At 43.5% G+C, this 12,500-nt stretch overlaps 1 protein-coding gene across 1 annotated transcript in view; it reads right to left on the bottom strand.

Annotated features, from left to right (window-relative positions):
- LOC110171351 (cullin-5) overlaps positions 1-12,500 on the bottom strand; it is a 42,266-nt gene that overhangs the window by 22,116 nt on the left and 7,650 nt on the right. The window contains exons 3-8 of the mRNA XM_055148972.1: positions 12,407-12,500; positions 9,484-9,660; positions 7,045-7,186; positions 4,562-4,707; positions 2,937-3,017; positions 1,737-1,830 (exon numbers count right to left, since the gene is read on the bottom strand). The exon at positions 12,407-12,500 is cut by the window's right edge and continues 6 nt beyond it. Coding sequence (XP_055004947.1) covers positions 1,737-1,830; positions 2,937-3,017; positions 4,562-4,707; positions 7,045-7,186; positions 9,484-9,660; positions 12,407-12,500 — 734 coding nt within the window. The remainder of the gene's footprint in view (positions 1-1,736; positions 1,831-2,936; positions 3,018-4,561; positions 4,708-7,044; positions 7,187-9,483; positions 9,661-12,406) is intronic.

A 12,500-nucleotide genomic window follows, 5' to 3' on the forward strand; every position in this document is an offset into this window, starting at 1 on the left:
TTCTCTCTGTGTCAGAGGGGTGTTCTCTCTGTGTGACAGAGGGGTGTTCTCTCTGTGACAGAGGGGTGTTCTCTCTGTGTCAGAGGGGTGTTCTCTCTGTGACAGAGGGGTGTTCTCTCTGTGACAGAGGGGTGTTCTCTCTGTGTCAGAGGGGTGTTCTCTCTGTGTCAGAGGGGTGTTCTCTCTGTGACAGAGGGGTGTTCTCTCTGTGACAGAGGGGTGTTCTCTCTGTGTGACAGAGGGGTGTTCTCTCTGTGACAGAGGGGTGTTCTCTCTGTGACAGAGGGGTGTTCTCTCTGTGACAGAGGGGTGTTCTCTCTGTGTGTCAGAGGGGTGTTCTCTCTGTGTCAGAGGGGTGTTCTCTCTCTGTGACAGAGGGGTGTTCTCTCTGTGACAGAGGGGTGTTCTCTCTGTGACAGAGGGTGTTTCTCTCTGTGTCAGAGGGGTGTTTCTCTCTGTGTCAGAGAGGGGTGTTCTCTCTGTGACAGAGGGGTGTTCTCTCTGTGTGACAGAGGGGTGTTCTCTCTGTGTGACAGAGGGGTGTTCTCTCTGTGTGACAGAGGGGTGTTCTCTCTGTGTCAGAGGGGTGTTCTCTCTCTGTGTCAGAGGGGTGTCTCTCTCTGTGACAGAGGGGTGTTTCTCTCTGTGTGACAGAGGGGTGTTCTCTCTGTCTCTGTGACAGAGGGGTGTTTCTCTCTGTGTGACAGAGGGGTGTTCTCTCTGTGACAGAGGGGTGTTCTCTCTGTGACAGAGGGGTGTTCTCTCTGTGTCAGAGGGGTGTTCTCTCTGTCAGAGGGTGTTCTCTCTGTGTCAGAGGGGTGTTCTCTCTGTGTGACAGAGGGGTGTTCTCTCTGTGACAGAGGGTGTTCTCTCTGTGACAGAGAGGGTGTTCTCTCTGTGACAGAGGGGTGTTCTCTCTGTGTGACAGAGGGGTGTTTCTCTCTGTGACAGAGGGGTGTTCTCTCTGTGACAGAGGGGTGTTCTCTCTGTGACAGAGGGGTGTTCTCTCTGTGTCAGAGGGGTGTTCTCTCTGTGACAGAGGGTGTTCTCTCTGTGTCAGAGGGGTGTTTCTCTCTGTGTCAGAGGGGGTGTTCTCTCTGTGACAGAGGGGTGTTCTCTCTGTGTTCTCTCTGTGACAGAGGGGTGTTCTCTCTGTGACAGAGGGTGTGTTCTCTCTGTGTCAGAGGGGGTGTTCTCTCTGTGACAGAGGGGTGTTCTCTCTGTGTGACAGAGGGGTGTTCTCTCTGTGACAGAGGGGTGTTCTCTCTGTGACAGAGGGGTGTTCTCTCTGTGTCAGAGGGGTGTTCTGCTGATGCTCAGTCTGTTCTGTGTTTCTGTCGTGTTGTTGGTTCATGTGAAACTTTTCACACATTATACGTGTGCAGGTCGTACACACAGACACACGTTTATGTGAACAGACACATATTCTGGTCCACACAGTCCCCGTCACATCTGGACCAACATGAATTCATCTGTGGGAGCTGGAGGCTCCAGATCATTCAGACTCTGGAGCCGTTTTCAGTTCGATTAATGTGAACGAACTCTGTACACACAACAACACCACTCACATACACACTAGTGTGAACGGGTCTGAGTTTAAGAATATTGGTGTATTTCCAATTCTAGAACGTGATGATTCAGTCAGAGGGCAGAGGTTGGGCAGAGGTTGGGCAGGTTGTAGAGGTCGGGGAGAGTGGAGCCTTTGGGCAAGACACTCCGGTCGTACTCGTACTCACTCTCTGTCTCGTTTCTCTTGATCATCCCGGGACACTCGGCCAGGATCGTCTCTTTGAAGGAGGTGACCAGAGCGTTCACACAGCACTCCATCAACTGAAACACACACGGAATACACATGGGAATATACATGGAATATACTCAGAATATACATGGAATATACAGGGAATATACTCGGAATATACACGGAATATACTCGGAATACACGGAATACACGGGAATATACTCGGAATACACGGGAATATACAAGGAATATATACGAAATATACACACGGCATATATTCGGAATATAAACATGGAATATACAGGGAATATACTCGGAATATACACAGAATATACAGGGATGAAACAGGGAATATACATGGAATATACTGGGAATATACTCAGAATATATTCAGAATATACTCGAAATATACACACAGAATATACACGAGAATATACACGGAATATACACGGAATATACACGGAATATACACGGAATATACTCGGAATACAAGGAATACACGGGAATATACAGGGAATATACAGGGAATATACACACAGAATATACACGGGAATATACACGGAATATACTCGGAATACACATGGGAATATACATGGAATATACTTGAAATATACACACAGAATATACACGGGAATATACACGGAATATACTCGGAATATACACGGAATATACACGGAATACACACGGGAATATACTCGGAATATACACGGAATATACACGGAATATACTCGGAATACAAGGAATACACGGGAATATACAGGGAATATACAGGGAATATACACACAGAATATACACGGGAATATACACGGAATATACTCGGAATACACATGGGAATATACATGGAATATACTTGAAATATACACACAGAATATACACGGGAATATACACGGAATATACTCGGAATATACACGGAATATACACGGAATACACGGGAATATACAGGGAATATACACGGAATATACTCGGAATATACTCGGAATATACACGGGAATATATACGGAATATACACACGGCATATATTCGGAATATAAACATGGAATATACAGGGAATATACTCGGAATATACACAGAATATACAGGGATGAAACAGGGAATATACATGGAATATACGGGAATATACAGGGACAGTAAAGGGAAAACACAGGGAGGATAGAGGTTGTCATGGACATTTTGGACAGAGATGTTGAAGTGAACTCACGGCCTGGACAGAGTTACAGTCTCGTCGGGTCTCCAGGTACCTCAGCGCCCTCTTCTCCTCCTCCCTGAGCTTCGAGTCGGCCTGAACCAAACAACACAAGCTTCAAGTCAATACTGAGAAACCACGGCAACGCAGCGTTTGTGTCCGTGGAGGAACGACAAACCGAGACGACAGAAAAGCCGGCAGCAGCTCAAGTGTGTGTTTTCTTCCCAAAAACCTAAATCTGTTGGTGTCTCTGTCCAATCAGAACCTTCCCACCGATTCAGAATTATTATGTCCACGTAAACTCCAAGGAGAAAGTTTTAATTCCGAACTATTTAATTCAGAACAATTAAAAAACATCATGTAAACGTTTCCTGTATGTGTGAAAGGGGCCGTGGAGAAGGTCTGAAGGTCTAAAGGTCTGAAGGTCTGAAGGTCTAAAGGTCTAAAGGTCTAAAGGTCTAAAGGTCTGAAGGTCTGAAGGTCTGAAGGTCTGAAGGTCTAAAGGTCTAAAGGTCTGAAGGTCTGAAGGTCTAAAGGGCTAAAGGGCTAAAGGGCTAAAGGTCTAAAGGTCTAAAGTTCTGCTGGTCTGAAGGTCTAAAGGTCTGAAGGTCTAAAGGTCTAAAGGTCTGAAGGTCTGAAGGTCAGAAGGTCTGAAGGTCAGAAGGTCTAAAGGTCTGAAGGTCTAAAGGACTGAAGGTCAGAAAGACTAAAGGTCTAAAGGTCTGAAGCTCTGAACGTCTAAAGGACTGAAGGTCAAAAGGTCTGAAGGTCCAAAGGTCTAAAGGTCTAAAGGACTGAAGGTCAGAAAGACTAAAGGTCTAAAGGTCTGAAGCTCTGAACGTCTAAAGGACTGAAGGTCTAAAGGTCTGAAGGTCTAAAGGTCTGAAGGTTTAAAGGTCTAAAGGACTGAACGTCAGAAGGTCTAAACGTCTAAAGGACTGAACGTCAGAAGGTCTAAACGTCTAAAGGACTGAAGGTCTGAAGGTCTAAAGGTCTGAAGGTCTAAAGGTCTAAAGGGCCGAAGGTCAGAAGGTCTAAAGGTCTGAAGGTCTGAAGGTCCGAAGGTCTAAAGGTCTAAAGGTGTGAAGGTCTAAAGGTCTGAAGGTCTAAAGATCTGAAGGTCTGAAGGTCTAAAGATCTGAAGATCTGAAGGTCTGAAGGTCTAAAGGTCTAAAGGTCTGAAGGTCTGAAGGTCTGAAGGTCTAAAGGTCTGAAGGTCTAAAGGTCTGAAGGTCTGAAGGTCTGAAGGTTTGAAGGTCTGAAGGCCTAAAAGTCTGAAGGTCTAAAGGTCTAAAGGACTGAAGGTCTGAAGGTCTAAAGGTCTGAAGGTCTGAAGGACTGAAGGTCTGAAGGTCTAAAGGTCTGAAAGTCTAAAGGTCTAAAGGACTGAACGTCAGAAGGTCTAAAGGTCTGAAGGTCTAAAGGTCTAAAGGTCTGAAGTTCTGCAGGTCTAAAGGTCTGAAGGTCTAAAGGTCTGAAGTTCTGCAGGTCTAAAGGTCTAAAGGTCTGAAGGTCTAAAGGTCTGAAGGTCTAAAGGTCTAAAGGTCTGAAGGTCTAAAGGTCTGAAGGTCTAAAGGTCTAAAGTTCTGTCAGGTCTAAAGGTCTGAAGGTCTGAAGTTCTGCAGGTCTGGTCCACTCACGTATTTCATGTAGTTCTGGACCCCGTTCTGCTGGAGATAGGCTGGAGCCTGTGTTCTGTAGAACCTCTCGGTGGAGTCCATGTAGGCCTTCTCAAAGTTGTCCCTGTAGATCTGGAGCTTGTCGTCGGGGTTGGAGCACAGGTTCACTGGAGGAAGAGCAGAGTCAGAACACAGCCGCAGGAGACCGGGAGTTTAGTTTAAAAAACACCGGGAGAACACAAATCTCAAACCTTTAGCTCATCCAAATCTCTCGATACGATATTCTCACCGTACGATATTTATTTATTGTGATATTTTATGGAGGCAAAAAGTAATAATAGAAAATTTTGAGAATGCTGCTTTTCTCTCGTCATCCAAAAATCCAAAAAAGTGACGACTTTAAAGTGATTCATAACAGTTATTTCAGCGAGTAGAGTGAACTGAAATGGAGCAAAGGATCATGGTCTATGTAGTTCTCACTCTTTTTTAGCAGCTTTTGATGATACGATATCACGATATGCCGGTTATCGTTCCATCCCCATGAAAAACCCCGACGCGCAGCACTGTGGTGTTCCTCCGCACGCAGAACGCACGGCTCCAAATTGTTTAATATCAATTACTTTAAGTGTTTTAAATGAAGATAGTCCCTACATTTACCGTATTTTTCGGACTACAAGGTGCACTTCAAATCCTTTAATTTTCTCAAAAATCAACAGTGCACTTCATGTGTTCATTCTGGTTGTGTTTACTGACCTCAAAAGGATTTTCTGTGGCACATGGCGTTCAAAAATCTGTCAAAATGTTTTAATAGGCGAGTTTCATTGTTGACAAAAGCGCGCGTTGCTGCTGGGAATTATTTTGGTCGGTGGTAAGAAACACTAATCAAACATGACGGACGGAGCGAGAAAACACGTAAAGGGTATTGATCCCGGTTATTGATCCACTCTAACGGCAGACGACCCAAGACCTTTTGACCAGAAATTGGTCATAAACATCGACGGACGACAAATCTCCCTTTTCAACCCCGACAGAGTCTGGACCAAAACCAAACTTCTGGTCACAATCTCCAACTCCCTGGACAAATATTCACTTGGGCGACATCCACAATGACTTGGTGGAAACTCCTGGGCCATTCACAGCAGAAAAGATGAAAACCTCCAAGAGTCTGGATGTGTTGTTGAACTTGTTGAGTCCACGGTTTGTTAGGATCTTCTACGTTTGCTCTGCGGATGTTTGAAAGTCGTTTAATTCACCGTTAGTGGTTCTTTTCACTCAGAATACGAAAAAGACATTTTCCTTCTTCCGTGTTTCTATTTGTGCGTCCGATAATGCAGCAGGAATTTACCATTATCAAGGATAAATACGCGAGGTTACGCACTGTGTTTGACGCTACCGTGTTTCTTGCCTCCGACCAAAATATTTCCCAGCAGCAACGCGGGCTTTTAATAACAATGACGTCAGCTCAAACTCGCCTGTACAACGCCGCTTGATGAGTTGTCGGAGCGTTACGTCCGTGGTGTCTGGTTACGATCTGACAGAGCAGCTCAGAGTCACACACACGAGGAGCGGAGCAGTTTCAAAATCACCGGGAGAAACAAATCGCAGCCTAAATCATCGGGCAACTTCTCCTGTCGTGTGTGGCAGCTTAAAGATTGTATAGAGGATTTTTTAAGCAAAGAAAAATACAGCGACAGTCCTTTTTCAAATGTTGTGCATGTGTGACACCACCACCTTCCTCCTCTACAGCTCCTCAGAAGAAACACCTCCTCCTGCCTCTTTACTCTAGAAATCACGTTTGTTTTCAGCCAGTGTGCACTCTGAATTACTGTTGAAATGACCCGTCTAGAAATATTTTAGCGACCGATACGTCAGTTTTTAGACCCTTCGTCTGCTTCAGTCGCGCCATCGCTGGAAGGAATCTCTAAGAATCACCTCAGTTTGTCTTCGCTCCTTTTCTCCTTCTCTTCTTCTTTCAGCGACCTCAAAAACTGACTTTCTTTTTCTGCGAACTGGTCGTGGATTCTCGTCCGCCATCGCAGTAAACTTTCTGCAAATTGTGAGGAAGTGACAGTTCGAAAAAGCCTCTAAGAACCGCTGCATAAACCACGTAATCCCAGCACGCTGGCGAGTCACTTACACTAGAAACGTAGGGAGTTTGATTGACAACCTAACAGCCAATAGATAAAGAGGGAGCCTCGTTTTCTATTGGCTGATGTTTATCTGGCCTCAACACGTCCACAGTTGATAGATTTTCATTCTTTTTTTTTTGGTCATAATTACAAAGCTGCTGCGTCTCTGTAATGGTATTTTAAACTTTCATTGACAATTTGAAACTTAAAAACAAAAAAATCCTCCATACAACCTTTAAGTCGGCTCTTTCAGGTCAGATTGTGTTAAACCAAAACTGATCTAAACTCTCACTGAGCCGCAGACAGAGCAGTGCTTCGAGTTGGCCTCACAGCGTCGGTACGAGCTGCTCGGTGAGACGCAGAAAAGCCTCTCACCGTAGGACTCGCGCACGCCGATGACGAGCTGCGAGTCGAAGGCCTCGCCCAGCCTCTCCGCGTGCACCAGCTTCATGGCGCTGTCCTGCAGACGGTTCTTAATGTTGGAGAAGATCGACTCGTTCCACGTGTCGAGCATGAGCTGAAAACAAACACCGACGTCACGAGAGGATTTAAAAAAAGAGGAAATCAACATGTGGAGAAACTTAAAGGTCTGAAAACTAAAATATTTAATAAAAAAAATGTAAAAATTAATAAAAAAAAATAAAAAAATAAAATAAAATAAATGCCAACACTTCATGAAAAATGAGCCATCTGAAAGAAAAAAAAAATTGAAAGTAAAAAAAAAATAAACATAAAAATAAATAAATAAAACAAAAACACTTAAAAAAAAAAAAAATTAAATAAACTAATGAAATAAATGCCAGCCCTTCATGAAAAAGGAGCCACCTGAAAGCAAAATAATAAAATAAATAAATAATAAAATAATAAAATAAATGTCAACCCTTCATGAAAAATGAGCCACCTGAAAGCAAAATAAATAATAAAATGTAAAACTGACTCCTGGGAGCTTTAAGTCATGTTCCTCCTCACACACAGACCTGGACTCGAGTTTGTTTCACTCACACGTTTGAGTAAATCTTTATTATGAGTCTGTGACATTTCCAAAGCTCCAAACGCTTTGTTCCAACTTGTGATGTCATGATGTGGTGGTTTTCCAAGTGAACAGCTCCTTTGACCTTTAGGCTGCGTTTATACGACGACGTCTGAACAGACGACGCAAAAGTGTCGTCGCGTCTTCACTTTTTATTCTGTGTTTAGTCGAGTGTTTTCAGGAGGAAATCTGCTGCAGACGGAGACACAAAAGTGTGTGGAGTTACACTGATTGTGTGTGTGTGTCAGGTGTGTGACGTAAACTCGTACACGACCTGAGCACATGTGACCAGAGTTTTGTGTCTTGGGCAGTGTAGATGGAAACACTACGGCCGAGCCTGATCAACTTTTACACTCTGGAGGAGGTTTCAGATTTTTGCGTTTTTAATCCCCAAAAACTGTCACCGTCTAAACGAAAGACACTTCCTGTAAAATATTTTGTCGTTTTCACCCACAAGTGTTCTCGTGTCGAGTCGAGTTTGGCAACTCCAGGTCTGAAATGATCCAGATGAGTCTTAGTGAAGGTGTGTGCAGTTTAAAAACACAGAGTGTGCAGAGTGTTTGTGACTTAAACACGTGAATGAAACAAAACACAACTGCAGCTCTGTGTGTGACGAGGAAAACACATTAGAACAGAGAGAACAGAGACCAGGACTAGACCAGGACTAAACCAGGACTAAACCAGGACTAAACCAGGACTAAACCAGGACTAAACCAGGACTAGACCAGGACTAAACCAGGACTAAACCAGGACTAAACCAGGACTAAACCAGGACTAAACCAGGACTAAACCAGGACTCTAAACCAGGGACTCTAAACCAGGACTAAACCAGGACTAAACCAGGACTAAACCAGGTCTAAACCAGGACTAAACCAGGACTAAACCAGGACTAAACCAGGAGTCTAAACCAGGACTAAACCAGGACTAAACCAGGACTAACCAGGTCTAAACCAGGACTAAACCAGGACTAAACCACTAAACCAGGACTAAACCAGGACTAAACCAGGACTAAACCAGGACTAAACCAGGACTAAACCAGGACTAAAACCAGGACTAACCAGGACTAAACCAGGTCTAAACCAGGACTAAACCAGGACTAAACCAGGACTAAACCAGGACTAAACCAGGACTAAACCAGGTCTAAACCAGGACTAAACCAGGACTAAACCAGGACTAAACCAGGACTAAACCAGGACTAAACCAGGACTAAACCAGGACTAAACCAGGGAACCAGGTCTAAACCAGGACTAAACCAGGACTAAACCAGGACTAAACCAGACTAAACCAGGTAAACCAGGACTAAACCAGGTCTAAACCAGGACTAAACCAGGACTAAACCAGGACTAAACCAGGACTAAACCAGGACTAAACCAGGTCTAAACCAGGACTCTAAACCAGGACTAAACCAGGACTAAACCAGGACTAAACCAGGACTCTAAACCAGGACTACTAAACCAGGACTAAACCAGGACTAAACCAGGACTAAACCAGGGCTAAACCAGGACTAAACCAGGTCTAAACCAGGACTAAACCAGGACTAAACCAGGACTAAACCAGGTCTAAACCAGGCTGTGGTCCCTCCTCTTGCTGCATATCACACTAGAGCAGAGCATTTTTTTTACATTTGGACCAAAATGAGGGATGATACGAGGATCACCCATGAAGAACATCAAAGTGGAGAAGGAAGAGTGGAGGTCACAGAGGACGTGTACAACTTCAGAGGGTCAGAGAGAAGAAACATCTGAGGAGAACAGCTCTGGTGTGTTCTGTCTGGTGTGTGGTACCTTGCGGACGATGCTGTCCTCCACGTTGGACTTCTTGGTGCTGCCCTGTTTGCCCATCAGGGTGATCTCCAGCTGGCAGAAGGGTTTGGGCAGAATGTCACACTGAGTGAAGAACTTCCTCCACTCCACGATGTAGGCCTTGAGCAGCGCCGTGTCGTCCTGGTGACTGAGCACGCGCTGGGAACAGAGACGAGGACATTTCACACACTCACCTTATAGAAACATAAACAACTTGTATCTTTTACACACAGACCCGAGGCTTTCTACTGTGTCTTTTATCAACAAAGTCAAGGCCTTCTGTCTTTTATAAACATTTTTTATTATAAAAATGTCAGAGTAGTGGGACGCTTGAAAAATAATGTTGATGCAGCTACTCCGACAATCAGACGTCGGTGTCTCGGGACAGGAGCATGGAACTGAAAGATCTGTGCTGTCAAAGGTTGAATAACGTCTAAAAATCACTTAAAGCAGGGGTGTCAAACACACGGCCCGGGGGCCAGATCCGGCCCTCCAAGACCTTTAACCTGGCCCTCAGCTGACATTCTACTAAAATATTTGAATGATATTTTCTATTAAAATCTTGTTAATTTTGTGTGGTGTTTATCACAGCAGCGTCTCCAGCGTCTCTGTACGTGGCCCCTCCCACCAGAGCAGCACAAATGAAGACTTGTCTCTTTCCAAACGCTCTTAAAGGACGATGGTTTTGACTGTTGACCGTGACACCCTCATCAGAAAAATGTCCAACATGAGAAAAGTGGAGCCGAGTGCAGGATTTTACAACAAAAATGGACTTATTCCTGTTTACAGACAAGTTCATGTTCAAACTTTGTGTTGAAATTGTTTGTTTTTTTTTAAGTTTCAGGTTGTTCATAATATTATAATATTTTGTAAAAGAAAGAGTTCATCAATTATAAAAGATTTGTGTAATAGATTTGTTTCTCTGCACAAATATTTGAACTTATTGTTATTTTTGAGGTTTATATGACATGAGTTTTCTGATCTGGACACTTTGGGATCAAAGTCGGTTGGACACGACCCCCGGAACAAAATTAGTTTGACTCTCCTGACTTAAAGTATTAGACAAAAAGCCCACAAATGATCACTGTTGCAGAAAACTTGACAAATACAAATTCCTAAACTGGGACAACACAATCAAATATGCAGATTTAATTCTGGTTTACAAAGTTTTTGATCATCTTGCTCCACCTCGTCTAAAGGAGTTTGTGAAAAGAAATTCAAATCACACAACAAGAGCAGCTCTAGAGGCGACGCTCTGGGACGTTTAGGAAAAATACCTTTGGACAAACTCTCTTTTGCTCATCGAGCAGCTCAAACATGAAACACAGAGAAACTGCTCATGTACGAGAACTTTCAACACTGCAGCATTTTCTACAACTTTAAAACACTGGTTATTCAATGGTCAAATATGTCTCCATGTTTAACACATTTATATTTTCTTTTATTTTGAAGGGTTGTTGGTTTAACTCTTGACTTAATTCTTAAACTTCTGACTTTGAACTTCAAATGTGTGTTGTGTGTATAGTGTGTTGTGTGTATAGTGTGTGTGTTGTGTGTATAGTGTGTGTGTGTGTGTGTGTGTGTGTGTGTATAGTGTGTGTGTTGTGTGTATAGTGTGTGTGTGTGTGTGTGTATATGTGTGTGTGTGTGTGTGTGTGTTGTGTGTATAGTGTGTGTGTGTGTGTGTGTTGTGTGTATAGTGTGTGTGTGTTGTGTGTATAGTGTGTGTGTTGTGTGTATATGTGTGTGTGTGTGTTGTGTGTATAGTGTGTGTGTGTGTGTGTGTGTGTGTGTGTATATAGTGTGTTGTGTGTATAGTGTGTGTGTTGTGTGTATAGTGTGTGTGTTGTGTGTATATGTGTGTGTGTGTGTGTTGTGTGTATAGTGTGTGTGTTGTGTGTATAGTGTGTGTGTGTAGTGTGTGTGTGTGTGTATGTGTGTGTGTGTGTGTGTGTATATAGTGTGTGTGTGTGTGTGTGTGTATAGTGTGTGTGTGTGTGTGTATGTGTATAGTGTGTGTGTGTTGTTCGTGTGTACAGTATAGTGTGTGTGTTTGTGTGTGTGTTGTGTGTATAGTGTGTGTGTTGTGTGTGTATATAGTGTGTGTGTGTATAGTGTGTGTGTTGTGTGTATAGTGTGTGTGTGTGTGTGTGTGTGTATAGTGTGTGTGTGTGTGTGTGTGTGTGTTGTGTGTATAGTGTGTGTGTGTGTGTGTGTATATGTGTGTGTGTTGTGTATAGTGTGTGTGTGTGTTGTGTATAGTGTGTGTTGTGTGTTGTGTGTATAGTGTGTGTGTGTGTTGTGTGTATAGTGTGTGTTGTGTGTATAGTGTGTGTGTGTGTGTGTTGTGTGTATAGTGTGTGTGTGTGTGTTGTGTGTATAGTGTGTGTGTGTTGTGTGTATAGTGTGTGTGTGTGTGTATAGTGTGTGTGTGTGTGTGTGTGTATAGTGTGTGTGTGTGTGTGTGTGTATAGTGTGTTGTGTGTATAGTGTGTGTGTTGTGTGTATAGTGTGTGTGTTGTGTGTATAGTGTGTGTGTTGTGTGTATAGTGTGTGTGTGTTGTGTGTATAGTGTGTGTGTGTTGTGTGTATAGTGTGTGTGTGTGTGTGTGTGTGTATAGTGTGTGTGTGTTGTGTGTATAGTGTGTGTGTTGTGTGTATAGTGTGTGTGTTGTGTACTTTTGTGTGATTGTTGTTGTACTTTTCTTCGTCCTGTAGATGATTTTACATGAACCTGTCGAGGGACTGAAGATGGAAATGAGCCACGTTGGCTTTAATCTTTACATATTTACATTTTTAATGTTCATTAATATGAACTGTCCCTTTACAAATAAATAAAATAAGAAATAAGTTCTGCTGTTTGTTTCAGCTCAGGTCTTTTCTCTGTGTTCTGTGTCAGACTCACGGCCTGGGCCTGTTTGATGAAGTCTAGGATGTCCTCCTTCAGGGCCTGGTGGATCTTGGCCGGACCTTTGTCGTCCCACAGACAAACTGCATGG

The sequence above is a fragment of the Boleophthalmus pectinirostris genome, unplaced genomic scaffold (genome assembly GCF_026225935.1).
Source record: "Boleophthalmus pectinirostris isolate CB_2022bp ecotype Guang Dong unplaced genomic scaffold, ASM2622593v1 HiC_scaffold_12, whole genome shotgun sequence".
NCBI lineage: Eukaryota > Metazoa > Chordata > Actinopteri > Gobiiformes > Gobiidae > Boleophthalmus > Boleophthalmus pectinirostris.